The sequence below is a fragment of the Eumetopias jubatus genome, unplaced genomic scaffold (assembly GCF_037043125.1).
Source record: "Eumetopias jubatus isolate StellerSeaLion01/CBP00866 unplaced genomic scaffold, mEumJub1_p1.0 scaffold_9, whole genome shotgun sequence".
Lineage (NCBI taxonomy): Eukaryota > Metazoa > Chordata > Mammalia > Carnivora > Otariidae > Eumetopias > Eumetopias jubatus.
In genome coordinates, this window is record NW_028274815.1 from 75,504,004 (window position 1) to 75,528,879 (window position 24,876).

Consider the following 24,876-nt stretch of genomic DNA (forward strand, 5'->3'; position numbering starts at 1 on the left):
AGTTTTATTTATTTGACAGAGAGAGACACAGCAAGAGAGGGAACACAAGCAGGGGGAGCAGGAGAGGGAGAAGCAGGCTTCCCGCTGAGCAGGGAGCCTGATGGGGGCCTCGATCCCAGGACCCTAGGATCATGACCTGAGCCGAAGGCACACACTCAACGACTGAGCCACCCAGGCGCCCCTTGTCTTGCTGCTTTTAATATTTTTTCTTTACCACTATACTTCATCATTTTAATTACAATATGTGTTGGTATGGATCTGCTTTTGTTGATTTTCATTGGAGGTTCTCTTTACCTCCTGGATCTGGATATCTGTTTCCTTCCCCCAGTTTAGGGAAGTTTTCAGCTATTATTTCTTCAAATCAATTCTCTAGCCCCCTTTTTTCTCTCTCCTTCTAGGACTCCTATAATAGAAATGTTGTTATGTTTGATGGAGTCACTAAGTTCCCTAAGTCTGTTCTTATTTTGCATAATTCTTTTTTCTCTCATTTACTCATCCTGATTATATTATTCTGTCCTCTAGGTCATTAATTCATTCCTCTGCTTATTCCAGCCTCTTGTTAATTCATTCCATCAAGTGTGTATCTCATTTTGTTTATTGAGCCCTTTATCTTTGGTATGTTATTCCTTACCTCTTTGTAACGGTTTCACTTATCTCTTCCACTCTATTCTCAAGTCCAGTGAGTATTCTTATGATCATTGCTTTAAATTTTCCATAAGGCATGTTACTTATATCTGTTTTCGCTTAGATCTCTGGCTGTGGCCTTGTCCTCTTCTTTCATTTGCGACAAATTCCTGTCTTCTCATTTTGTCTAGTCTCTGTGCCTGTCTCTGTGTGTTAGGAAAGTCAGCTATGTCTCCTGTTGTTGAGGGTAATGGCTTTATGAAGAAGAGGTCCTGTAGTGCCCTGCAGTGTATTTTCCCCTGTTCCCGAGGGCTTGGGACTTCCAGGAGTGTCTCCAATGGAACATCATGTCTTTAATTTATTCTGTATCCTTTGTCTCTTCATTCCCTGACCTCCCAACCTGTAGTACTTATTAGGCCTTGTTATAATGTTCTGAGTCATCAACACATGGAATCAAATACTACATTATATACCGGGCTCTACTTAAAGGACATTTTACAGATCAGAGCCTTTCATGAACTAGGTAGTACTGATTAATATGCATAGACAGTGTCAATCACAAAGGACAAAATCTTTAAGCAAATTGAGTGGATTATAAAGTATTTCTGCTCGCCGTGAGGAGGAGGTGGAAGAGGCGGCGGCTCGGGGAGAGCGAGCAGCGAGCTGGACCGTGGAGCGTGAGTGAGGGAGCCGAGCTGCCTGCCCGCCCGCCGCCGCCTCCCCTCCGTAAGCAGGAGCCGGGCCGGCCCCGGCATGCCGCCCCAGCCCCTTCCTCGTCGTCAGGCCGCGAGGGCAGTGCACGCGAGCCAGGGGGAGGGAGGGAGAGCGAGCGAGCGAGTGAGCGCCGGGAGGAGGCGGCCGGACCGAGCGAGCGCCCACGCGTGTGGCGAGAGGGGAAGCCGCTGCCCGCCCCCTTCGCCTTCCCTTCTCTCCCCCTCCCCGCTCTCCCCCCCCACCCCCCGACCGCGGAGCAGCACAATGTCGGCACCCACGGCCAAAGTCAGTAAAAAGGAGCTCAACTCCAACCACGACGGGGCCAACGAGACCTCAGAAAAAAAACAGCAAGAAGCAATTGAACATATTGATGAAGTACAAAATGAAATAGACTTAATGAACAAGCCAGTGAGGAGATTTTGAAAGTAGAATAGAAATATAACAAACTCCGCCAACCATTTTTTCAGAGGAGGTCGGAATTGATCGCCAAAATCCCCAATTTTTGGGTAACAACATTTGTCAACCATCCAGAAGTGTCTGCACTGCTTGGGGAGGAGGATGAAGAGGCGCTGCATTATTTGACAAGAGTTGAAGTGACAGAATTTGAAGATATTAAATCAGTTTACAGAATAGATTTTTATTTTGATGAAAACCCTTACTTCAAAAATAAAGTTCTCTCCAAAGAATTTCATCTGAATGAGAGTGGTGATCCATCTTCAGAGTCCATCGAAATCAAATGGAAATCTGGAAAGGATTTGACGAAACGTTCAAGTCAAACACAGAATAAAGCCAGCAGGAAGAGACAGCATGAGGAACCAGAGAGCTGCTTCACCTGGTTTACTGACCATTCTGATGCAGGTGCAGATGAGTTAGGAGAGGTCATCAAAGATGATATTTGGCCAAATCTGTTACAGTACTACTTGGTTCCCGATATGGATGATGAAGAAGGGGAAGGAGAAGATGATGATGATGAAGAAGAAGAAGGTTTGGAAGATATCCATGAAGAAGGAGATGAGGATGAAGGTGAAGAAGATGAAGATGATGATGGGGGAGGAAGGAGAGGAGGATGAAGGAGAAGATGACTAATGGAACACTGATGGATTCCAACCTTCCTTTTTTAATTTTCTTCAGTCCCTGGGAGCAAGTTGCCGTCTTTTTTTTTTTCCTCCTCTTGTGCTCATTCGCCCTGTTTTTTGAAGTCTCTTTTCTCTCCCTTTATACCATGGTTCTCAACTTATTTTGGGGGGAAATACCTTGAGCAGAATACAGTGGGAAAAGAATCTCTACCCCTTTCTGTTCCAAATTCATTTGTATCCCTTCCTGTCTGAATAAAAACTTTATGGAATCAACACCACCATGCTCTGTGGGAAAAAAGAAAAACCTTCTGCTCCCTTAGCTCTGCTGGAAGCTGGAGGGTGCTAGGCCCCTGTGTAGTAGTGCATAGAATTCTAGCTTTTTTCCTCCTTTCTCTGTATATTGGGCTCAGAGATTACACTGTGTCTCTATGTGAATATGGACAGTTAGCATTTATCAACATGTACCTACTTTCTCTTGTTTAAAAAAAAGAAAACTTTAAAAAATGGGGTTATAGAAGGACAGCAAAGGGTGGGTTTGAGATGTTTGGGTGGGTTAAGTGGGCATTTTGACAACATGGCTTCTCCTTTGGCATGTTTAATTGTGATGTTTAACGGACATCCTTGCAGTTTAAGATGACACTTTTAAAATAAAACTCTCCTAATGATGACGTGAGCCCTGCCACTCGATGGGAGAATCAGCAGAACCTGTCGGATCTTATTTGGAATTGACATTCTCTATTGTAATTTTGTTCCTGTTTATTTTTAAATTTTCTTTTTGTTTCACTGGAAAGGAAAGATGCTCAGTTTTAAACGTTAAAAGTGTACAAGTTGCTTTGTTACAATAAAACTGTGTACAAAAAAAAGTATTTCTGTATGTAGCATTTCAGTAGGCACTTGACTAAAAGCCTTTTTTAAACTCAATCTGAGCAACAGAAATGTAAAATCCTTAATATATTTGCCTTCTATCCTTGGTCATCATATCATGTTTTTCCTGGTAATTTTTTTTCCCAAAAAGAAGTAATGATATTTTAATTGGTTATGATATTTAAGCAAATTGGGAAATTTTTTTCTGTTCTATACTAACATCAGTTTACATGGAGGTGATTACATACCTGGACCAATTTTCTTTCAGCGTGTGTGTCTTAATCATTCTTTCAGTGAAATAAACGACTATGATTTGCTGGTAGAATGCTAAAGCTGAAACTGTTTCTGTCAAGTATCTAAGAAATATCTGCATATCACCTAGCCAACTTAAAATTATTCTCAGGTGCTGTCCATTAATATACCCAGATGGTACTACAGGTTTTTCTCAGTAGGAAATGTGGCTTAAGGTATCCTTGAGATGGTTAATGCTTCTTTCCACATGAGCTGGACAAACTTTAAGAAGTCCATAGCCATGAAACAGTGTTGTTATGGTAAAACTTTACCCTTGATCCCAGTACTTTAAGAAATACACCTGAAAGAGTTTTTTTATTTTTTGGAACCACTTGGTCTGAAAGTATGACCACTTACCACACAAGGCACGTGGAACCTTTTTTTTTTTTTTAAGTTTCACCAAAGAATAGAAAAACTTGTGCCTCTGTGGACTGAAGCACTGTGTCCCCTCTTTCTGACACCTGCTTACAAGGTGAGTAGCAGTGGTGCTTTTACCCCATTAATGTCTCTGTTTACTCCATTTATGCTGCCAGACTTCCCAACTTTGACATGTCATGGGCTGCTTTCCAGTTCTATGGCTTGCACTTAAATAAACATTATCCTTGAACATAATCCGCAATCTGAGGACAGTAAATTAGGAACTCTTTTTAAGAGACATTATGAATATATATCCTTATTGTGTTTTAGGAAGCTAGATTCTTTGGATTAATTGCTCTGTGAACATAAGCTCTGTGGCTGTAGTTGCTACAGGTCAGATGGTGCACTCTCTATGCACACAGCCCCCACCTACCCTTTTTGAATAGTGCCCACCAGTGACATTGCTGTGCCGAGACCTCTGATTTTCTAAGGAATTTGTTCTTTCTACAATTACTCAGGAAAAGAAAGGCAATTTTCTTTTAATGTTCTGACTCTCGGCAGCATTTCTTACATTCTGTCAGTCTGTTTACCAGAGTTCTTTGAAAGGTGTAAGAGGGATGTTAGTGGCAGGCTTGAAACTGGACCCTGCTGCTCTGAGAGAATAAATTTTGATTCCTTTCCTTTTTTTCTTAAAGTTAAGAATTCTAATCATAATAGCTGTGAGTCTCTCAGAGTGGATATGCCAGGAAAGGTTTTGTTCTGCACAATAGTTAGCCTGGGAGCTAAAGTTAGAAACAAATTGTAAGTGCTTTAGTGCTGCTGAGCCAGTTTGTAGCCCTGGAATAATAACTGTCATCACTGTGGCTGTCTGGGCAGCAGGGGGAGGCCTGGGGGTAAATTAGTAAAAACAGATGAGAGAGATTTCGTGATCCAGGAGAACAGAGATCTGGAGATGTGGCTGGTTCTGGAATTAGGATTTGATTTGCTCTTTTTCTTAACCATACCCAAAATAATAATCTTTATTAAAGTAGGTTTCATGTAAATCCAGAGTCGTGATAAACCACTTTCCTATAATTTGTCCTTATTTTATTGGTCATCAGTGTAGAGGTCTGTTCATTTGTTACTCGAAATATATTTGTGCTGAGATAATATTTAAATGAGGCATTATGTATAATGGATAAAAGTAAACTTGATGTCCTTATCATCTTATTTGTAGCAGACTCAGGAATTTAATTAATGATACTTAATGTCTAGATAAAGAGTAAAAATAACTCTTATTTCTTTAGCTCCCTCCTTGGGCCTGTGGATTCATAATGGATACAAATTCAGACCCGAAGAACTGCCCCTTTCAGCTTTGCTCTCCAATACGTCCCCCAAAATATTACACATACAAGTTTGCAGAGGGCAAACTGTTTGAGGAAACTGGGCATGAAGACCCAATCACAAAGACTAGTCGTGTTTTACGTCTGGAAGCCAAAAGCAAGGTAAGTCTTTATAATCTCAACTCGAGCCCCCATCTACTGCAGGCGTGGATCTCACCCCAGTAAGACCCAAATGATCTTTAGAGGATACATGGATATTTTTTTAACTTTAATATTGATATATTTATTTTAACATGGATTAGAAAAAGTATAACGAGCACATATCAAGCTCTTGAGTTCACATGTTGTTTATATTTGAATTTTTAAAGTTGACTTAAATAGTCAAAGTTGGTTTCTAGTTATGGCAAAAATTGTGAAGTTGGTAAGCAATTGACTAGAGTGAGCTAGACTGATACAGCCCTGCCTTCATGGAGCTTAAATCTAGCGGGGAAAATGACTGATGTTGAAGGAGTAATTACTAATGTACTGATTGCTGCAAAGAAAGCTGTACTGAGTTCAGCGGAAACATGACACAGGGACCTTCCTAGGCTGGAGAGATAAGAGCAAGCTTCTCTGAGGAAGCGATGGCTCAGGTAGGACCTCTAAGATGATTAAGAATTAAGCTAGAGAGGTGCCTGGGTGGCTTAGTTGGTTAAGCGTCTGCCTTCGGCTCAGGTCATGATCCCAGGGTCCTGGGATCGAGCCCCGCATTGAGCTCTCTGCTCAGCAGGGAGCCTGCTTCTCCCTCTTCCTCTGCCCCTCCTCCAGCTTGTGCTCGCTCTCTCTCACTCTCTGTCTCTCAGATAAATAAATAAAATCTTTAAAAACAGAAAAAAAGAATTAAGCTAGAAAGGGGAAAGGAGGAATCCATGTTGTGTAGAGGCCCTAAACTGAGGGAGAAATGGTGCATTCAAGAAGTATAAAAGAGGGGGCTGCATGACTGGCTCAGTCAGAAGAGCCCAAGACTCTTGATCCTCGGGGTCATGAGTTTGAGCCCCACATTGGGTGTAGAGCTTACTTAAATAAATAAAACTTAAAGAAGTATAAAGAAGGGCATTACGGCCAAAGTATAGTGTAAAAGAGGGAAGACAGGAAGTGAAAAGTGGAAAAGAAAGTTTGTGCAAGTGAGGAATAAATTAATAAACTGTGGCCTTAGATTTAAGGAATTTTCAGACCTTAGCATACCAAACAACAGATAATTTCATATGTGCTGGCAGTGAATTGTGACAAAGCCTTTTGTCTTTATGAATTTTTTTAACTCAATTGATTTTCTTTTAACAGCTTTATTTAAATATGTATTTTTCAATAATACATTTCTTAGAAGAAATGCAAAAATGCAGAATGTGTAAAGTTTAGATGACTACTTTCAGTTCCATTTGCTGCTGCTGTACCTCTTAGATATAATTATTGTTTACCATTTGGTGTATTACCATCCAGATTTTTGTGTTTTGATTTTTGTCAACAAATACATGTTTAGGTTTTGTTCCACTTTAGAAATGTGGGATTATACCAGTCTTTCAAAATGTTGTAGTTATCATACCCCAAATGGGAAGAACAGTGAAGCTAAGCTAGTTCTTTGGGGAACCCAGGGATGCTTTATGAATTGGGAAGAAGGGAGACAAGTGCTCAGTGGAAGCTACTATGTTGCTGTTTTTTTTTTTTTAAGGTTTATTTATTATTTTAGAGAGAGAGTGCATGCAGAGAGGTGGGGTGGGGCAGAGGGAGAGAGAGAATCTCAAGCAAACTCCATGCCGAGCAGGGAGCCCACCACAGGGCTCAGTCTCACGACCCTGAGATCATGACCTGAGCCAAAATCAAGAGTTGGTTTCAGGCACCCTGCTGCTATAACTTTCCACAGGCATTTTTGCACTGCTGATGAACTCAGATCCAGCCCGTCACAGGACTTGGTACCATTCTCACCTCTTCTTTTTCATAAGTTTTCAACCAGCAAGTTTTTCTCTGATTGTTTGATTTAATTTGGGGAGATGAAAAGACAAAGATAATTTATAGAAATTAATCTACCTCATTTTATAAGAATGAATCTGAAAAGTGAAACTCCAGTTATACTCGGAACAAGCTGAGTGTGAAAAGGAATGATGAAAGATTGCCTCCTCATTTGATAATATTCCAGTGCCCCAAAGTTAAGTTTTCACAATGAGAATGAAAAAAATAGGGAGAGTGGCTTGGTTATATTATTTTCCTTTTATTATTCTTTCTTAGTTTATGTAAACTAGTACTGTTTCATTAATATCTGTAAGCAGGGTGAGAACCAACTTCTCTGCCCTTTTTCTATGAAAGGAAGATCAGAAGTAGTTCAGATTATGTTAATTTTGTCTGTCCTGAGATGCCTAGTTTCAGTCAGTTTGCGATTAATGAATGTGAACTCCACTGGGGAGTAGTTAAACTAGCCCTAAAGTAATTCAGATGTTAAAATTTATAAAACTTACTTAAACCACTATTAAACATGTTAAAAATAAAAGTAGGCCTTTGAAGAGGATGAGGGTGGATGACAGTGGTAGTCAGTAAGAAATTCTGGTGCTAATGGTTGAGGACTGCCTATAGCGGACAGAAAATTGCGCTGTTAAAACTTTAATCAGCATGTTTGTAAATATTCAAAGATGAGAAATGTCAGTATCTAGCCATAGGTATAGGAAAAATACTGTGCTGGTATGTCTAACCTTGATAGGTATATATTGACTTACCTTGAAAGAAAAAAATTACAGTAATGGTAGTGAAAAAACTCCTTAAAATCACTTTACTGTCATGAAAAGCTGCATTTAATAAACTGTTTTCAAGCCAGAGTCTTAACTGCTCTTTTCTAGTTCATATTACAGGTCAGCAGTATAGCTGAAAATGGGGACGAACCATGATGTATTTTTTTTTCTTTTTTTTTAATTTTATTTTATTATGTTATGTTAATCATCATACATTACATCATTAGTTTTTGATGTAGTGTTCCATGATTTGTTTGCATATAACACCCAGTGCTCCATTCAATACGTGCCCTCTTTAATACCCATCACCAGGCTAACCCATTCCCCCACCCCCCTCCCCTCTAGAACCCTCAGTTTGTTTCTCAGAGCCCATAGTCTCTCATGGTTAGTCTCCCCCTCCGATTTCCCCCCTTCATTTTTCCCTTCCTACTATTTTCTTTTTTTTCATGATGTATTTTTAAAGACCATAACTCTGTTGTCTTTATTTTATTTATTTATTTTTAAGTAATTTCTACACCCAACATGGGACTTGAACTCAGAACCCCGAGATCAAGAGTCACATGTTCCACTGACTGAGCCAACCAAGCACCTCTCTGTTGCCTTAATTAAATGAAGTTTGTGCTCAACATCAATAAGTAATGCATAAAACCAGGGATAAGCTGTTTTAAAAGATTCTTACTTACATGCATAATAACTCTTCATTTCCAGGATGGAAAATCAGTGCCAATGACCATTTTCCACAAAACGGATTCTGAGGACTTACAAAAGAAACCTCTCCTGGTACATGTATATGGAGCTTATGGCATGGATTTAAAAATGAATTTCAGACCTGAAAGGCGGGTGTTGGTGGACGATGGATGGATATTAGCATATTGCCATGTTCGGTGAGTCAACATTTCACCTGGCATATGAGTACTAGAACATTGTGACAGATGCCCAGCATAACAGTGTATCAGGGAACAAAGTTTATTATCTCATTTGTGTTATTGAATTTATGAATTCCTAAACATATGCTGGTGGAAGTGGATTTATCAGATTAGTTGATAAAGGATAGATTTTAGGACCTTGCACCAGATTTTTAGAATTGAAGTACCAGTCTGGGTACTAATCTCGGTAATGTTGTTATTTCCATTTAATTCTCTTGAATTTAGGTTTTTCTTTTTTTTTTATTTTTGAGTTTAGGTTTTTCTAAAACAGTCTCAAATTAGATCCTTTTTTCACTCTAACTTCCATTTATTTTAGCTATTTTCAAGACACAAATATTATTTTATGTTTCTGCTTAAAGTCCTTCTCTACCTCCCCATCTCCAAAATAAAATCCAAACTCCTCGGTGTAGTATTTAACATCCTTGTGATCTGGCTTACCTCTGTAGTGATAGTTATCATTACTACCCAAACATGTCCTGCACTCCAGCCATATACATCCTATACATCCAGCTTTTGTTACATCCTTTCAGATGATAAACTCTTTCCCCTCTGTTCCTTTCACCTGCTGTGTCTTGATGTTCTCCCTTTCTTTGTGCTTCTGGGAACTCCTTTTCCTCCAAACCTCAGCTTAGGTATCATCTCCTTCTTAAGCGTTTGTTTTAGGTGGTATATACCCCTAACCTGACAGGTGGATGTTCTTTCTACTGCCTCTAGGATAACCTTAAATACACTGTGTGAAAGCAGCGACCACATTGCTTGGCAGCTGTTTCCTTTCCCCCCAAAATTATCTTCAGGGCAGGAGATTTTTGCTTTTTTATATTTTTAAGGCTGGCATTTAGACCATGCCTGGTAAACAGTAGCAGGCACCCAAAAAATATTTGTTGAGGGGTGCCTGACTGGCCCAGTCACAGCATGCAACTCTTGATCTTGGGGTCATAAGTTCAAGCCCTACATTGGGTGTAGAGCTTACTTTAAATGAATGAATAAAAAGAAAATGACGGTGATTCTTATTTTTTAAAAAACATATTTGTTAAATCCATTTTTGACTATATCAGGGATTGGCAAACCTTTTCTCTAAAAAACTATATAATGAACATTTCAGGCTTTTTTTTTTTTTTAAGATTTTTATTTATTTATTTGACAGACACAGCGAGAGAGGGAACACAAGCAGGGGGAGTGGGAGAGGGAGAAGGAGGCCTCCCGCGGAGCAGGGAGCCCGATGTGGGACTCGATCCCAGGACCCTGGGATCATGACCTGAGCCGAAGGCAGATGCTTAATGACTGAGCCACCCAGGCCCCCCACATTTCAGGCTTTGTAGGCCACATATGGTCTCTATTGTATATTCCTGGTTGTTTTTTATTTCTCTCAACCTTTAAAAATGTAAAAACCATTCTTAGCTCTAAGGCCATTTAAAAAACAAAGCAAAACAACAACAACAACAACAACGGCCTCTGGGTAAGTATTGCCCACCACCTACAGTTTGCTGACCCCGACCTAAATCATTAATGTTTTTTTCCCCACTAAAAGATTTTTTTTTGCCCTTTAATTTCAGAGGTGGTGGTGAGTTAGGCCTCCAGTGGCACGCTGATGGCCGGCTAACTAAAAAACTCAATGGCCTTGCTGACTTAGAGGCTTGCATTAAGACGCTTCATGGCCAAGGCTTTTCTCAGCCAAGTCTAACAACCCTGACTGCTTTCAGTGCTGGAGGGGTGCTTGTGGGAGCATTGTGTAATTCTAATCCAGAGCTGCTGAGAGCTGTGACTTTGGAGGTGAGTATACTCTGTTCTCTACTATGTACAGAGTGGGGAGGCATGAAACCATAGGCTACTTTAGGAAAAATATTTCTGTTACAGTTTTACCATAGCACAGGAGTATAACAAAGCTTTTAAATTTTATTTTTTATTATTTTTTTAAAGATTTTATTTGACAGAGTGAGGGAACACAAGCAGGGGGAGCGGGAGAGGGAGAAGCAGGCTTCCCGCCGAGCAGGGAGCCCGATGAGGGGCTCAATTCCAGGACCCTGGGATCATGACCTGAGCCAAAGGCGTCTAGACGCTCAACGACTGAGCCACCCGGGCGCCCCGCTTTTAAATTTTAAACACAGAATTGTAGCTCTGGGAGAACTTCTAAATTTACTTTAACTACTTATCCTTTATCCTTTCTTCCTCCCTGACAGTGTTATTAATTTTTGAGAATTTCCACTGAAGGATATTAATGGCTTTTCTCATTAGTTATTTCTTATTTTTTAAAAACATTTAGAATTGGTGGACAAGAGACAGAGCATATATGACTCACTAGTTCCAGGGAGTCAGGCAGAGCACCCTGACTCTGGAGGCCGTGAAATACTTTGACTATTACTGCCTATCAACATTTCAGTCCTAGATATAGCGGCTCTCCTTTTTTAGATACTCCATTCTTAAAGATCTTTAAGGGATAGTTTTTCTGTATTGTAATTGAAATATCTTGCTTTGATCTTAAAAATCTCTATAGGTGACCCTTGGATGACACCACCCCCAACCCCACCCCCACAGGCAGTCAAAAACCCATGTATAACTTCGGACTCCCCAAAAACTTAACAGCTGCTATTGACCAGAAGCCTTACCAATAACATAAACAGTGGATTTTAACACATATTTTGTATGTTCTATATATTATATACTGTGTTCTTACAATGAGCTAGAGAAAAGAAAATGTTATTAAGATGATCATAAGGAAAATAGGTTTGTTTATACAGTACTGTATGTATATCTATTGAAAAAAATCCAGGTGTAAATGGACTTTAGTATTTCAAACCTGTGTCCTTCAAGGGTCAACTGTATAGTCTTTTCCCGGTGTCCAAAATTATGAAGTTACATTATAGCCACTCATTTCACCCTCATCATTCTGCTCCTGGTCAAACATGCTAGAAAATAATGACTGGGGTGGAAAGAGTAAATTATTTTCAGGTTTCTTTTATTCTGAGAATGTGGGGTATACACTGGAGGCTTCTATTAAGTAAATAAGTGTTAAATAATCCTGATCTATAAATCTTTTTTAAGTAGAAATGCTAAAGTATAGAGGGAAGAAAACCTATATACAAAGATGATAATAGCAGAGTTAGTTACAGTATAAAGAAAACACAACTTATCTGTGACTTTTAGAAATTAGAAAGGAAATAATCAGAAATGTATGTATAAGAATATCTACCCCACGTTGCTTATAATAGTGAAGTGGAATCAACCTAAATATCCAGCAATAGAGGATTCATAGTTTTAATTAGAAGCACCAAATACTAGCTCTGATGAATTTAAGCAGAAAAGGGATTTATTAAAAGGTATTGGATAACGGCAGGTATAGAACCAGTCTTATAGAGGCTGCACAGCCAGAAACATGTCCAAAATATACCATAAAATGGTCCAGTGAGGCTATCACTGCGACCGCTGCTGGGCACAAGTCACCTCATACTGCCAGAGCTACTTCTAAAAACTCAATATAGATGTGGCACTTCTGCCAGAAGAAATTCTCCGTGGTCCCTACTTTGAGCCACAAACTTCCCATTCAAAGTTTGGAGGACATTATGTCTGATTGGGTAGACCCAAGTTATGTGGCTACTCTGTGTGCTGGGAAAACTGCGAAAGGAACTGCCTGGCATTTAGCACCTCCCTAGTGAGAGGCAGGCTCTGCTTCATAAGGTTAGGGATAGTTTAAATGCAGAAAAGGAGTCCAGATGCTAAGCAGCCGGAAAGAATCACATTTGCCCACTAGGTTAATGTTAGTACAAGAGAATGCTGAAAAGCATGTTCCCAGAAGACTATAAGCTAAGTGAAAGAGGCAGCTGCCATTTTATTAAATGTTTTAACGCTTGTTATAAGCCAGGGAATTATTTTTTTCTTCTTTCAGTGTGGATATTTTCTGGATTTTCTTCAGTTAACATTTATTGCCTTTTTTTAAATATAAAATGTCCAACTGGTTTACTCATATTGGGTTTTTTCATTTTTAACTGTGAGAAAATAACAGAATTTAACATCTTAACCATTTTTAAGTGTACAGTTCAGTAGTGTTGTGTATGTTCACATTGTTGTGCAACCAATCTCCAGAACTCTTTTCATTTTGCAAAACCAAAACTCTACACTCCCTTCCCCTACCCCTCAGAACCACCATTCTACTTTCTGTCTCTGTAAATTAGACTTATCTATACCTCCTATAAATGGAATCATACATATTTGTCTTTTTGTAACTGGTTTATTTCACTTAGATAATGTTCCTCAAGGTCCATCCATTATTGTAGTATATGTCAGAATTTCCTTCCTTTCTAAGGCTGAATAATATTCCTTTGTATCATTGTGTATATTTTGCTTATCCATTCATCCATCAGTGGACACTTGGGTTGCTAACACCTTTTGGCTGTTGTTCATCATGCTGCTGTGAATATGGGTATACTTTTCAAGACCCTGCTTTTAATTCTTTGGGATATATACCTAGGAATAGAATTGCTGGATTATATGGTAATTCTAAGTTTAGTTTTTTGAGAAACGAGCATACCATCTGCACCATTTTACATTCCCACCAGCAGTGCACAAGGGTTCCAGTTTCTCTACATACTTGACAACACTTGTTATTTTTGGTTTTTGTTTTTTTTTAATGGTACCCATCCTAATGGATGTAAAGTGGTAGCATTTATTGCTTTTATATAAAATATATGTATAAATAAAGGCATCAAACTAAAAAGTTATGAAATTAGAAAATAAATTCTTTATATACACACGAAGCGTGATGTATAAAGTTATCACTTTCAGGGTCTGAAAACTTAAAGGCCGGTTGTAAACCACAGGCCCTCGTTAAGGACTGAGTAGTCAGTCAACCTCCTAGGAATCCACATGGCTTCCTGACCTTTGTTCTCTCGTGTCCGCCTGTATATTCATAAAATATATTTTTCTGAAACTCGTTTTAACAACTTTTAAGTTTCTCAACAAAGTTTAAATTTCTTTGGCTTTTTTTTTTTTAGGCACCTTTCTTGGATGTTCTCAACACCATGATGGACACTACACTTCCTCTGACATTAGAAGAATTAGAAGAATGGGGGAATCCTTCATCTGATGAAAAACACAAGAACTACATAAAACGTTACTGTCCATATCAAAATATTAAACCACAGGTAATGAAAGACAGTTCTGAATACACTATCCTAAAGTGATAGGAAAAAATAATCAAAAGGATACTTACCCATGCCGAGACAGGAATTTACTAGGGCTCTAGGTTGTTTCTGCTTATAATACCCAAATACCTTTCAGCTCCATCTCTGCTCATAGTCCATGTTTGTTTCAATTTAATAGTTCAGGAGAATGGATTAGCTATGGTCATGGCCTCGCCAGCCAAGGAAAGGCTGTGCCAGGTACCAGGTGGTCTAGTACTGTAATACTATAGCTCTCTCAAACGAGAAGAAAATATCAAGCACCTATATCAAAAAATTGGAGGTAGTTCTTTTTCATAATCTATAAGGTAGAAAGGGACCATAGAGAATAATGTAAACTTTGCATCTATTTTCTTTCAGCATTATCCTTCCATTCACATCACGGCTTATGAAAACGACGAGCGTGTACCTCTGAAAGGAATTGTAAGCTATACTGAGAAACTCAAGGAAGCCATTATGGAGCATGCTAAGGACACTGGTGAAGGTAGGAGACCACCTGTAGGCAGGGAACCTAGCTAAATGGACTATTACCTTCCACATACTACTCAGTAATACACTTTATGCTATAGACAACTGCCCATGATTTTGGACAAACAACTGGTTTTTCTATGTTGACTATTCAGTTGAAGCATATATAATAACTATACCTGCCTTGCCTCTTTTTGAAAGGAAATATTAAAATAAGGTAGGCAAGGCACAAAGAAAAATAAATTTAAACATCAAATATAACTTAGAGATGTACGGTCATAAAACACTCGTTCATTTAATAATATTAATTGAGCTATTATTCTTGGAAACTTCTGAAAAAGAGATTCTAAAGCTTTTGCTCTGGAGCTTCAGTGTCCAAACTGGCTGCTTTAATTTTCTTTAGATCTTTCCATTTCATTGGATAAGAACTCTTTACCTTTCTTCCTTAGCAAGACCTTTTGGGCTCAGGGAGGGAGGGACCCACATACAAGTTTTTAATCCCCTTGTTTTCACCTTCATGCCTCATACTCACCCGTTGCCAGTAGTAGCTGTTTCCAGGTCACACAACTGATTCCACAGGGCCAGTCTGGCTTCCTCTTGCATCAGAACCTTCTCCATGGGACCCTACAAGTATCTTCCAACCAGTGTCCTCAGCTGCTGGTCCTCCTCCTGCTTTCTCTCTTTCAGAAGTCTGTCTTCTGCTTCCCCCCTCCCATCTCTTTCTTGGTGATGATAGTGTATGCCTTTTTCCTTCACTATTACTTTAAAATAGTCTATGTGGGAGTAGAGGGGAGAAATGAGTCTCAAAAAAACCTAATCGTTTCATATGTTAACTCTTTCAGGCTATCAGGCCCCCAATGTTGTGTTAGATATTCAGCCTGGAGGCAATCATGTGATTGAGGATTCTCACAAAAAGGTATGTTATCAAGCCCTTCTCAGTTGCCGGAGGCCCAAGTAGAGCTATGCTGTAGTCAACATTCCATTGGTTGCAGCAGGGTTTATGACCACTGCTTCGTAACTGGTCTATGGCTGAGGCCCAGCGGGGAAGAGGAACGTTGGGTCAGTCAAGAGAAAGGGTTCCCTCTAAACACTTGTGAGTGAGCTCTGTTAGAGAAAGTAATGGAATCTTAATTGTTGGGAGCACCTTCTGCCTCTGTCCCAAATAATCAGGGTACTCTTGCCATAAATTGCTGACTTAAGGGTTAGGTGAAGATGGACAAAGAGATTTAGCACTGGAGTTTTACCACAAAGGCCCTCTGTCTAATTTTTAAAATGTGTTTCTTTTAGATCACAGCCCAAATTAAATTCTTGTACGAAGAACTTGGACTTGACAGCACCAGTGTTTTTGAGAATCTTAAGAAGTACCTAAAATTCTGAAATGCTGCATTCCAGGGGAATTGGAAACACACTGAAATATTTCATAGTCTTATTTCCAATTGGGTAAGCAAAAGTGAGATTTTTTTTTTTAAGTTAGTAATTTTTTAAAATTTGCTTCTCCATCCAAATTTTGTCTAGTGTACATCTCGCTTGTTTATACTGTTCTCTCCATTGGTGCACATGCCCCTTAACCTGAGAAAGTGGTTTTCAAACCATAGGTTTTCAAACCATGTCCCTCAGAAGGACATGGACTTGGGGGTGAAGGAAGGATTGGTGACAGCACAACTCTCCCCCCGCCCCTTCAGAACAGCTTTGTTTTTGTCTGTTCTAACTCATATTTTCTTTGAAAAGTTTACAAATCAAGATCCTGCCTCTTTGCTAGTGAACGTTTTTAGACACTTCAGCAGTAAGTCATCCTCCAATTGCTATGCCTGTCTTTTATGAAAAATAACATTCTTCACATTAGAATTCACCAGATCTTTCTAACAATCTGGAGTCCTGAGGTGTTCCGATCATCTCTTATATTAATGCTATCTCAGTAAAGTTACAAGTTCTACAAGTGATAATTTTATTATTTTTTAAAAACACTGGGGAACCTTTTTAAAGCCGTTACATTCAGGCTGCATTTACCCAGCAGCATGCTGTACATGAAATTACTGGGAAGTGCTTATGATAGAACAGGATGCCAGTGTCTTCATCTCTTTCATAAAGGAGCCTAACACAAGCTGTGCAGTATGTTTAATACACTGGAGTAGCAGGCCTGATTAGAAACAAAACATCTGTCTCTGAAAGCTGTTTGGTGATGAAGGAGATTTTTCATGTTGTATTCAAGGATGAGGCCTTCTCCTTTGCCCAGTAAAATGTCGTACGTATCAACTTCACTGCCTTCGTTGGTAGAATTGGTACTTAACCTTATCTTCACTCTTGTGGGAATATTGGAAATCATTTCCTTTAGATTTACCCTTGTTGATTCTCCAAAATTCAGAACCACGAGAAAGACTCGGTCGATGCCATCCAGCTCTCTTGTGTACACGACAGAGTGGCTGTCACTCCTCAGATAGCAAAACCAGCCCCTGCTGAGGAGCAGCTCATTGGCATGAAGCAAACTTAATTCTTGATACAACTTCAGTGCTGATCTGGACTGAGTCTTTTGGACCTATTTTTTAAAAAAAAAGATTAACATAAATGTTTGATTCTAAGAGTTGTTTGGGTTTTTTTATATATATATATATATATTTCTAGTATCAACTAGGAACTTATTTCCCAAAAAAATTTGCCCCAGTTTTGCCCCTTAAAATGACTACCAAATTGTAAGTATTGATAGGTAGATAAGAATAGTTTATTTACTGTTGAGAGAGACTGCAAATGCAGGGAGTCATTGTTTGCTCAGTGCTCTGCTACATCTTGGCCAGAGATGATGAGGGACCAGATTTGACTCCACTTTAGGAATTCCAAAGCGAATGTCCATGTCTAAATTATCTGGTGTTTAATGTGCCTAAATACGTATGCTACACTGTAACTGGCAGAAAAGCAGCCACTGTGGCCGTGGACTCTCAGGGCCTCTGTTCTCTTTTGTAGAAATGTGGGTTGCTTTAACTTCAGACATGTGTTCCTTGCATGGTGAACAGAAAGTTGCAAAAAAAGGATGCAAAGCAAAATGCTGCCTAAAGGGAAAGTTAAAGATAGTACTTCTTTAATGTGTGTCCATTAAGGAAGATTGGGCTTTATTTCACAGCTGTATAAAACATACACAATTTAATGTTGTGTTTTTCTTTAACATTTCAAGCATTTTCTCCTGTTATTATGTTAAAATGTCATTTTAAAATGACAGGATAATATTCTATTGGATGGATATACCATACTTAACCATCTCTCTCATTTCAACTTTCTAATATTTTCTTATTTTTAGTGCCTCCCCCATATCTGGGTTATTTATTTAGGATAGAAAGACAATTACTATGTCAAAGAGTATGGACACTTGATACATAATGCCAAATTAGTCTTCATAAGAGCTGTTGCCAAATCAGTGATAGTGTTCATTTCCTTGGACTCTGTTGACTGCAGTGATGGTGGCTGTTGTTGCGCGGTTATCATTGTTGTTTGGGGGCAGGTGCCTAATGTGTGGTCTTCGGTGAACATCTACTGAATATTTGAAAAAAATGTTTATTCTCTGTTATCAGGTACAAAGGTATTTATGGTATATGTATATGACTTGTCAAATTACTATTAACATTTTCTGTAGCCTTAGATAATGCATGGAAAAGCATAGTTCAGTGCCACTCACAAAGAAGTGCCCAGTAAGTGTTAACTATTATTTGTGTCTGTTTCCTAAAAGTATGTTGATGTGTATCTCTTTAATTGTGGATTTGTCAGTTTCTCTTGGCATTTCTCATAGTACTTGTTTTATAAATTTTGGAGCTATTGTTAGATGCATAGATTCATGACTTGTAGTGGAATGTTCTTTTATCAATTTTTGAAAATTGCATTTCTCTCATAACGCTTTTCATATTGAATTCTATTTTGTCTGCTATTAAATATTTCCACACCCACTTTTTGTAACTGTATTGTTCTAATAAGAAATGCATGCACACAGTACACAATAAGGGTTTTCTTAACACCGTCCTCTCTAGCTTTTCACTTCCTCTCTCAGAAATGGACACTATTCCTGTTTATGTATGATACATTTTATGCCTATGCAAACATATGTAGGTATACTTTTCATTATCCAAATACCATTATGGACACCATTTCTTAGTACATGTCAGAGATGTCTCATAATATCAGTGCATTCTTTTTCAAAAGTTGCATACTAGTCCATTGTATAAATTATATAAATTAACCATAATGTTTCATCTGACTTTCTGTTAATAAGATACTTAAATCATTTCCAGAGTCGTCTGCTATTAAAAACAGTGCTGTGGTAGAGCTCTTCGAATATTTTATCATTTTCCACACATGCACGTATTCCCAGAATGAAATTACTAGGGCAAAAGGTTATATGCATTTTTTTATTTGATAGCTATAGCCAGGTGGCAACCTTTAGTTTTTTAATTTTTTTTTTTTTAGCTATGTCTCTTATGTTGGATTAAACTCTCAGATTAACAAGACAAAATCTGACATGAAAGTTTTTATCTTCTAACAGGTGAATTTATATTTGTGATTACCATATGTTCAGACATAATCCTACAACCCTTTTTTAGCTTTTATTTATAATTGTACTATTGTTTTCATCAAACTGATTTGATGTATTATTTTTCCTTCTAATGTTCTTTGAAAATTACACCCTTAAAATTGTAATGCCCATTTTAAAATACACTTTTCTTGACATTTGGAGCAATGCTGTCCGACAGAACTTCCTGCAGTGCTGGAAGTGTTCAGTATCTGTGCTGTCTAATGTGTCATGGGAAGTGAATTTTTCATTCTATTTAATAGTCTTAGTGGTGAATGGCTAAAAGGCAGCTCAAATCCAGACTGAGTTACTCTCTGCCATGCCCTGAAAAGACAGTGCTTTAGGCTGCTCGCTCACATGTTCTCTCTCTCCTGCCACTTTCCATGTAGAGGTCAATCACCAGAATACCTCCTTTACCTTCTTTTACATTGTGTACCAAAAATAAAATTTTAAAAAAAGACATGACATATGAAATACAGTAAGGAAAAGAATTTAAGGATATTTTTTAAGTAATCTCTACACCCATTGTGGGGCTTGAACTTAAAATCTTGAAATGAGGAGTCACATGCTCTACTTACTGAGCCAGCCAGCACCCCACATCATGTCTTTCTTTTAGATTCATTTTTTGTTTTCTTTGCATTGCCGATTATTCTTTCAGAAAGTGGCTATATATGGAAAAATCGGGGTCCTTGCTTTTCTAGGTCTATATTCTTGAATGCTAATTGGAATGGATTTAGGATTATAGGTTTAGAATCAAGTTTCCATCACAGCTTTAAAGAGTCAAGTTCTAATGTGTTCTAGGATCCACTTGAGAAGCCAATGCAACTCTCAATCCTTTGCTTAGGCCATCTGTTTTGGAGTTTGGTTTTGGTTTCTGCCTTTATTCTTGCCATTCTAGAAAAGATAAGTATCTCTGAGTTTTCTTTATTTCTTGAATTATGTTTCCTTCTAGTTTCTGTTCTCTTCTAGAAATACCAAAATTTTTCTCTTTACGCTATTATTTGCCTTTTTACAGTGCATTCTGGGGGAGCCTTTGGATCAGTTTTCCAGCACACTAACTAGAATTTCTATTTCAGTGTTTCACCATGTTCTACATTTCTAAAATACCTGATCACTTTTTTTTAAAAGATATTTGTCAGAGAGAGAGAGAACGTGCATGAGTAGGGGGAGCGGCAGGCAGAGGGAGAAGCAGGCTCTCCACTGAGCAAGGAGCCCTAAGTGAGACTCAATCCCAGGACCCTGGGATCATGACCGGAGCCAAAGGCAGATGCTCAACCAACTGAGCCACCCAGGCGCCCCACTCACTTTTTTTAAAAGAATCAAGAGTCTTGACTCCATAAAACAATTACCAATAATGAAGTCTTATATTTGCTGTATCTCCTCTACTTTCTACAGTGTTAAAAGTGGTGTCCCTCATCTTCTTAATTTTTCTCAAATGTGGCGTGATTCTTGGTGATCCATTTACTTTTGCATTGTGATACTCCTTGTCTTCAGTTGCCTACCTTTAGTAATTATGGGAAGCTTAATTTTCCTTCTTTTAGAGATTAAATTCTTACCTATCTCTAGGGCTTTTATGGATGTATTTTATTAAATAGTGTTGCCTGACTTTTTGTAACGTTTGTTACAATTCAGCATGCCTCCAGACATTACTCATGATTGTTTGAAAGGCTTGGTTAATGTTATAGAAAAAACTTTTTAATTTGCTTTTGCATTTTTCCATCTTTTGACATGCATTTTTATGTAGGATTTCTTACATACTGGACTCAAATTGGCCTATGGGAATATTTTGGACATAACAAAAATCAAGAGATGTATTAAACCTAAAACACAAATGTTAAAATACATGTTTTTGTTTTCAAGGACCTATGAATATATAAAACAAAACTAATACTATCCCAAAAGCCTCTGTGGAGTTTGGAGCAGGGAGTTGTAAGAACAGGAGGGTTTGCATGAAGCTCGAAACAGAATAACTTGGGGAGACTGTACTTACTATGATGAACATTGAGTATTGTACAGAATTGTCAAGTCACTACATTGGTAATTTTCTAAATATCTTGTTTTCAAAATAGTAGATTGGGGTAAGGGGAAATTTGTGCCTCTCGTGGAATGCCAGTAATTTCTCCTGAGGTAGTTTAGATCATGTTTTCCAGTGACATTTTCACTGGTACATGATTCCATCCGGAGCCATTTTATATTGTTCTGGTCTAAGGAAATATACTTAGCACTTTGCCAAATTGAGCGAACAAACTTTCTGAACAGGAATGCACAGATTCCAGCAATTCCAGCTGAATTTGGCAAACTTGATCACCTGAGAACAGAAAATAGTATCGGCAAAAGCTAAAGGGTGTGTTTTTCCAGAACAGCTACTTTTAGGAATTACTCATGTCTTGGTTTCTCCAGGTGAATAGCCTTGATGGGTCTCCTTCCTTCTTTCCTTCCTTTTTAGGGCAGGAAAGGAAGGTAGCTGGGCTTATTGAAAGACCCCCATAACATTTCCTTAAGAGCTCAGAGCTCTTTAGGGGCACCTGGGTGGCTCAGTTGGTTAAGCGTCTGCCTTCAGCTACAGTCGTGATCCCAGGGTCCTGGGATCGAGCCCTACATCGGGCTCCTTGCTCGATGAGGAGTCTGCTTCTCCCCCTGTTCCCCCCTGCTCATGTTCACTCTCTCTCTCTCTCTCTCTCTGTCTGAAATAAATAAATAAAATCTTAAAAAAAAAAAAAGCTCAAAGCTCTTAAAGTCATTCCAGTGAATAGTTGCATATTCTATATGATATTTCACATGGCGCATCTCTGTACCAGTTTGTATTTTCACAAAAACATGATTTAAGAACTGTAAGAGAAGTCTATGTGAAAGAGAGCATCAGTTAAAGTTTTGGGTACCCTCAGGGTGACTTGTATGTTGTCAGCACAGAAACTCATTTCTGTTTCTGGAATCAGTATAACATTTTCATTGATACTTACATCAACATTCACAGTATGGTAATCTGAATTTGTGGGTAACCAGGTGAGATTGGCTTCAGAAAATCCAGCATTTGAACTATTGTCCCACTGCATTGGTGACTTTGAGAGGAGGGTATTCTGTGCCAGAAGAAAACAATGGTCTATTTAGTAAAAGAAATGTCATCTGGCCATGATTTACTTCATAATTATTTAATTCCCTGTATTTCTTAGTTAACACATGTATTCATTAGCATTCGTAATGAAAAGGCTTCACACTTCCAATTGGAAAATAGTGACATCTTGAGTTTCAATAAACTATAGTAACCGGACTTTGGTACATGCTTGGAATCTGTTGCTGCTTTTCCCTAAAAATGAGTAATGTAGGATTTCAAGATGTACCATCACCAGTTCATTCCATGGTACAGTGATGGTGAGTCAAGCATGCAGCATGTACAAGTAAGCCTAAATTCTATATTTTATCCAGCCTGGTTATTGCACATGAATGCACACACACAAGTTTAGGAAATGCACACCAAATATTGGGGAAATTGGATCTCCTTCACTGAAAGCTAACCATACAAATTATTACAGGTTCACCCAACAACACAATTTTGGTATCCATAGCCTCAAACAAAACAAAAAATCAGGTCTGGGGCTGTGCATTTCCATTTGTCAAGATGAAGAATCTTTGTGCTGTGTTCAGATGAAATCTAGTGCTACAGACAAGCACTATAATTAATGTTCCAGACTCAAAACACAGGTTCTCAAATTCTAGTGTGCCTAAGAATCAGCTGGAAAATATCTTAAAATGTAGATTCCTGGGCTCTACAATTCACTTGTGTGGCTTGGAAACATCATTTTTAAGCTCCCAAGCAAGAGAGCTAATAGTAAGAAGGAAAGCAAAGTAGTAATTTTCAGCAGTAGAATAGGAATAGTAGATTCTCTAGTTTCACATAGTTACATTATGTTAACTTACAACATCATAGCTTTCGTTGAGATTTGTGACTAAAATATTTCTCATTCCTATTTCTTCCCCATAGTAAGTTACAGGAGTTCCAGGGAGTGTGAAAACAAGCATGTTCATGATGTTGACATATTCTTCCCCAAAACGAGAAGTCAGCCGGGCAGTGTCCGGTCCACCAGTCTGAAAGGCAGGTACTTTAAGAACACAGCTCGATATACAGTTTTCTGGAAGATTTACCCTATTCCACAAAATGTTCATCGGGCAGAAAAAGTTTGCTGTGGGTACCTTGGTATCAGCATACCTGAATTTGAGTCCCAACCCTGCTACTTACTGTGTAACTGACCAATTTACTGTCTTGGCCATTATGATTAACAAAATGGTGGTAACAAGTTACTTCACAGTGATATTGCAAATACGATAAAATTTATGAGGGTGCATATTAATATTTTCACACATTCGGATAAGAGAATATGGACAAGAAAGGAAACTAAAATGTTTCCCCCATAGCACAGGAGGGAATAGGTGGTAGGTGGAAAGGGCAGAGGCAGGAGAGATTTCTGAGGTGTGTGTGTGTCATTTGAACTAACTATTCAGAACAAATTTTAAAGATAAATCAGCTTTTATAGAGGAAATTTTCTAAAGTGTTTTCTATTTTTAAATTTGGTATTTCTGGGCGCCTGGGTGGCTCAGTTGGTTAGGCGACTGCCTTCAGCTCAGGTCATGATCCTGGAGTCCCAGGATCGAGTCCCGCATCGGGCTCCCTGCTCGGCGGGGAGTCTGCTTCTCCCTCTGACCCTCTTGGATCTCGTGCTCTCTATCTCATTCTCTCTCTCAAATAAATAAATAAAATCTTTAAAAAAAATAATAAATTTGGTATTTCTATGTTAAATGCTCTAATTACATATAATAGTACATATTATTTAGTCCTTACAACATCATAGCTTTTGTTAAGATATACCACATATACCACAACTCAATCTCACGTGCATATGCTGAGCATGTCATTTTACTATTTATTATGATAAAGTACTTATGGGGGGCGGGGGAGAGGCGAGGGGGGAGCCTGGGAGGGGCACCTGGCTGGCTCACTCAAGAGCATGCAACTTTGGTCTTGGGGTCATAAATTTGAGCTGCACGTTGGATGTAAAGATTAAATAAATAAACTTTTAAAAAGGCACCTGGGTGGCTCAGGTCATGATCCCAGGGTCCTGGGATTGAGCCCCACATTGGGCTCCCTGCTCAGTGGGGGGCCTGCTTCTCCCTCTCCCACTCCCCCTGCTTGTGTTCCCTCTCTGGCTGTCTCTCTGTCTAAATAAAATCTTAAAAATAAAAATTTTTTAAAAAGTACTTTCACCACCTACATTACATCTTATTGCCCTCCTCCATTGTCAGGTATTATCTCCATTTTGCAAATGATGAAACAAGCTGAGAAACTACATCACTTATTCAAGGCAGGGTATGATGCAAAACCAGCCTCTAAGAACTTGGGTGGGAGGGCACCTGGGTGGCTAAGTCATTAAGCGTCTGCCTTTGGCTCAGGTCATGATCCCGGGGTCCTGTGATGGAGCCCCACATCGGGCTCCCTGCTCAGCGGGAAGCCTGCTTCTCCCTCTCCCACTCCTCCTGCTTCTGTTCCCTCTCTTCGCTCTGTCAAATAAATCTGTTAAAAAAACTTGGGTGGAGTTTGAGAATAAGAATATGGTTGGGCTTGCTTTTTTTTTTTTAGATTTACTAAAACTATCTTTACAATTATCTTTTTATAGACCATTATAAACTATTTTTCTATTTTTATGACCAGAAAAGTCAAATTTCGCCTCTATTTTATTGAGAGCCTTTATGGTTTCTCAAACTTTCTTAGAGC

The 24,876-nt window shown here is 38.8% G+C and overlaps 2 protein-coding genes and 1 pseudogene across 7 annotated transcripts in view; 2 read left to right on the forward strand and 1 right to left on the reverse strand.

Annotated features, from left to right (window-relative positions):
• PREPL (prolyl endopeptidase like) overlaps positions 1-24,876 on the forward strand; it is an 81,329-nt gene that overhangs the window by 39,016 nt on the left and 17,437 nt on the right. For 5 of the 6 annotated variants that reach the window (XM_028103908.2, XM_028103906.2, XM_028103910.2 and 2 more), the window contains 7 exons: positions 5,213-5,410; positions 8,710-8,885; positions 10,481-10,697; positions 13,913-14,062; positions 14,459-14,582; positions 15,409-15,482; positions 15,854-18,492. In XM_028103908.2, coding sequence (XP_027959709.1) covers positions 5,213-5,410; positions 8,710-8,885; positions 10,481-10,697; positions 13,913-14,062; positions 14,459-14,582; positions 15,409-15,482; positions 15,854-15,943 — 1,029 coding nt within the window. In that variant the 3' untranslated portion in view covers positions 15,944-18,492. Of the gene's footprint in view, positions 1-5,212; positions 5,411-8,709; positions 8,886-10,480; positions 10,698-13,912; positions 14,063-14,458; positions 14,583-15,408; positions 15,483-15,853; positions 18,493-24,876 lie in introns of those variants that run through there. The other variant, XR_015768963.1, reaches the window with a different exon arrangement.
• Positions 1,603-2,895, forward strand: LOC114209757 (protein SET-like; annotated as a pseudogene).
• The window catches only part of SLC3A1 (solute carrier family 3 member 1), a 34,070-nt gene continuing 25,508 nt past the window's right edge, over positions 16,315-24,876 (reverse strand). Inside the window, exons 8-10 of the mRNA XM_028103912.2 lie at positions 23,028-23,195; positions 22,073-22,189; positions 16,315-17,099 (exon numbers count right to left, since the gene is read on the reverse strand). Coding sequence (XP_027959713.1) covers positions 16,659-17,099; positions 22,073-22,189; positions 23,028-23,195 — 726 coding nt within the window. The 3' untranslated portion in view covers positions 16,315-16,658. The remainder of the gene's footprint in view (positions 17,100-22,072; positions 22,190-23,027; positions 23,196-24,876) is intronic.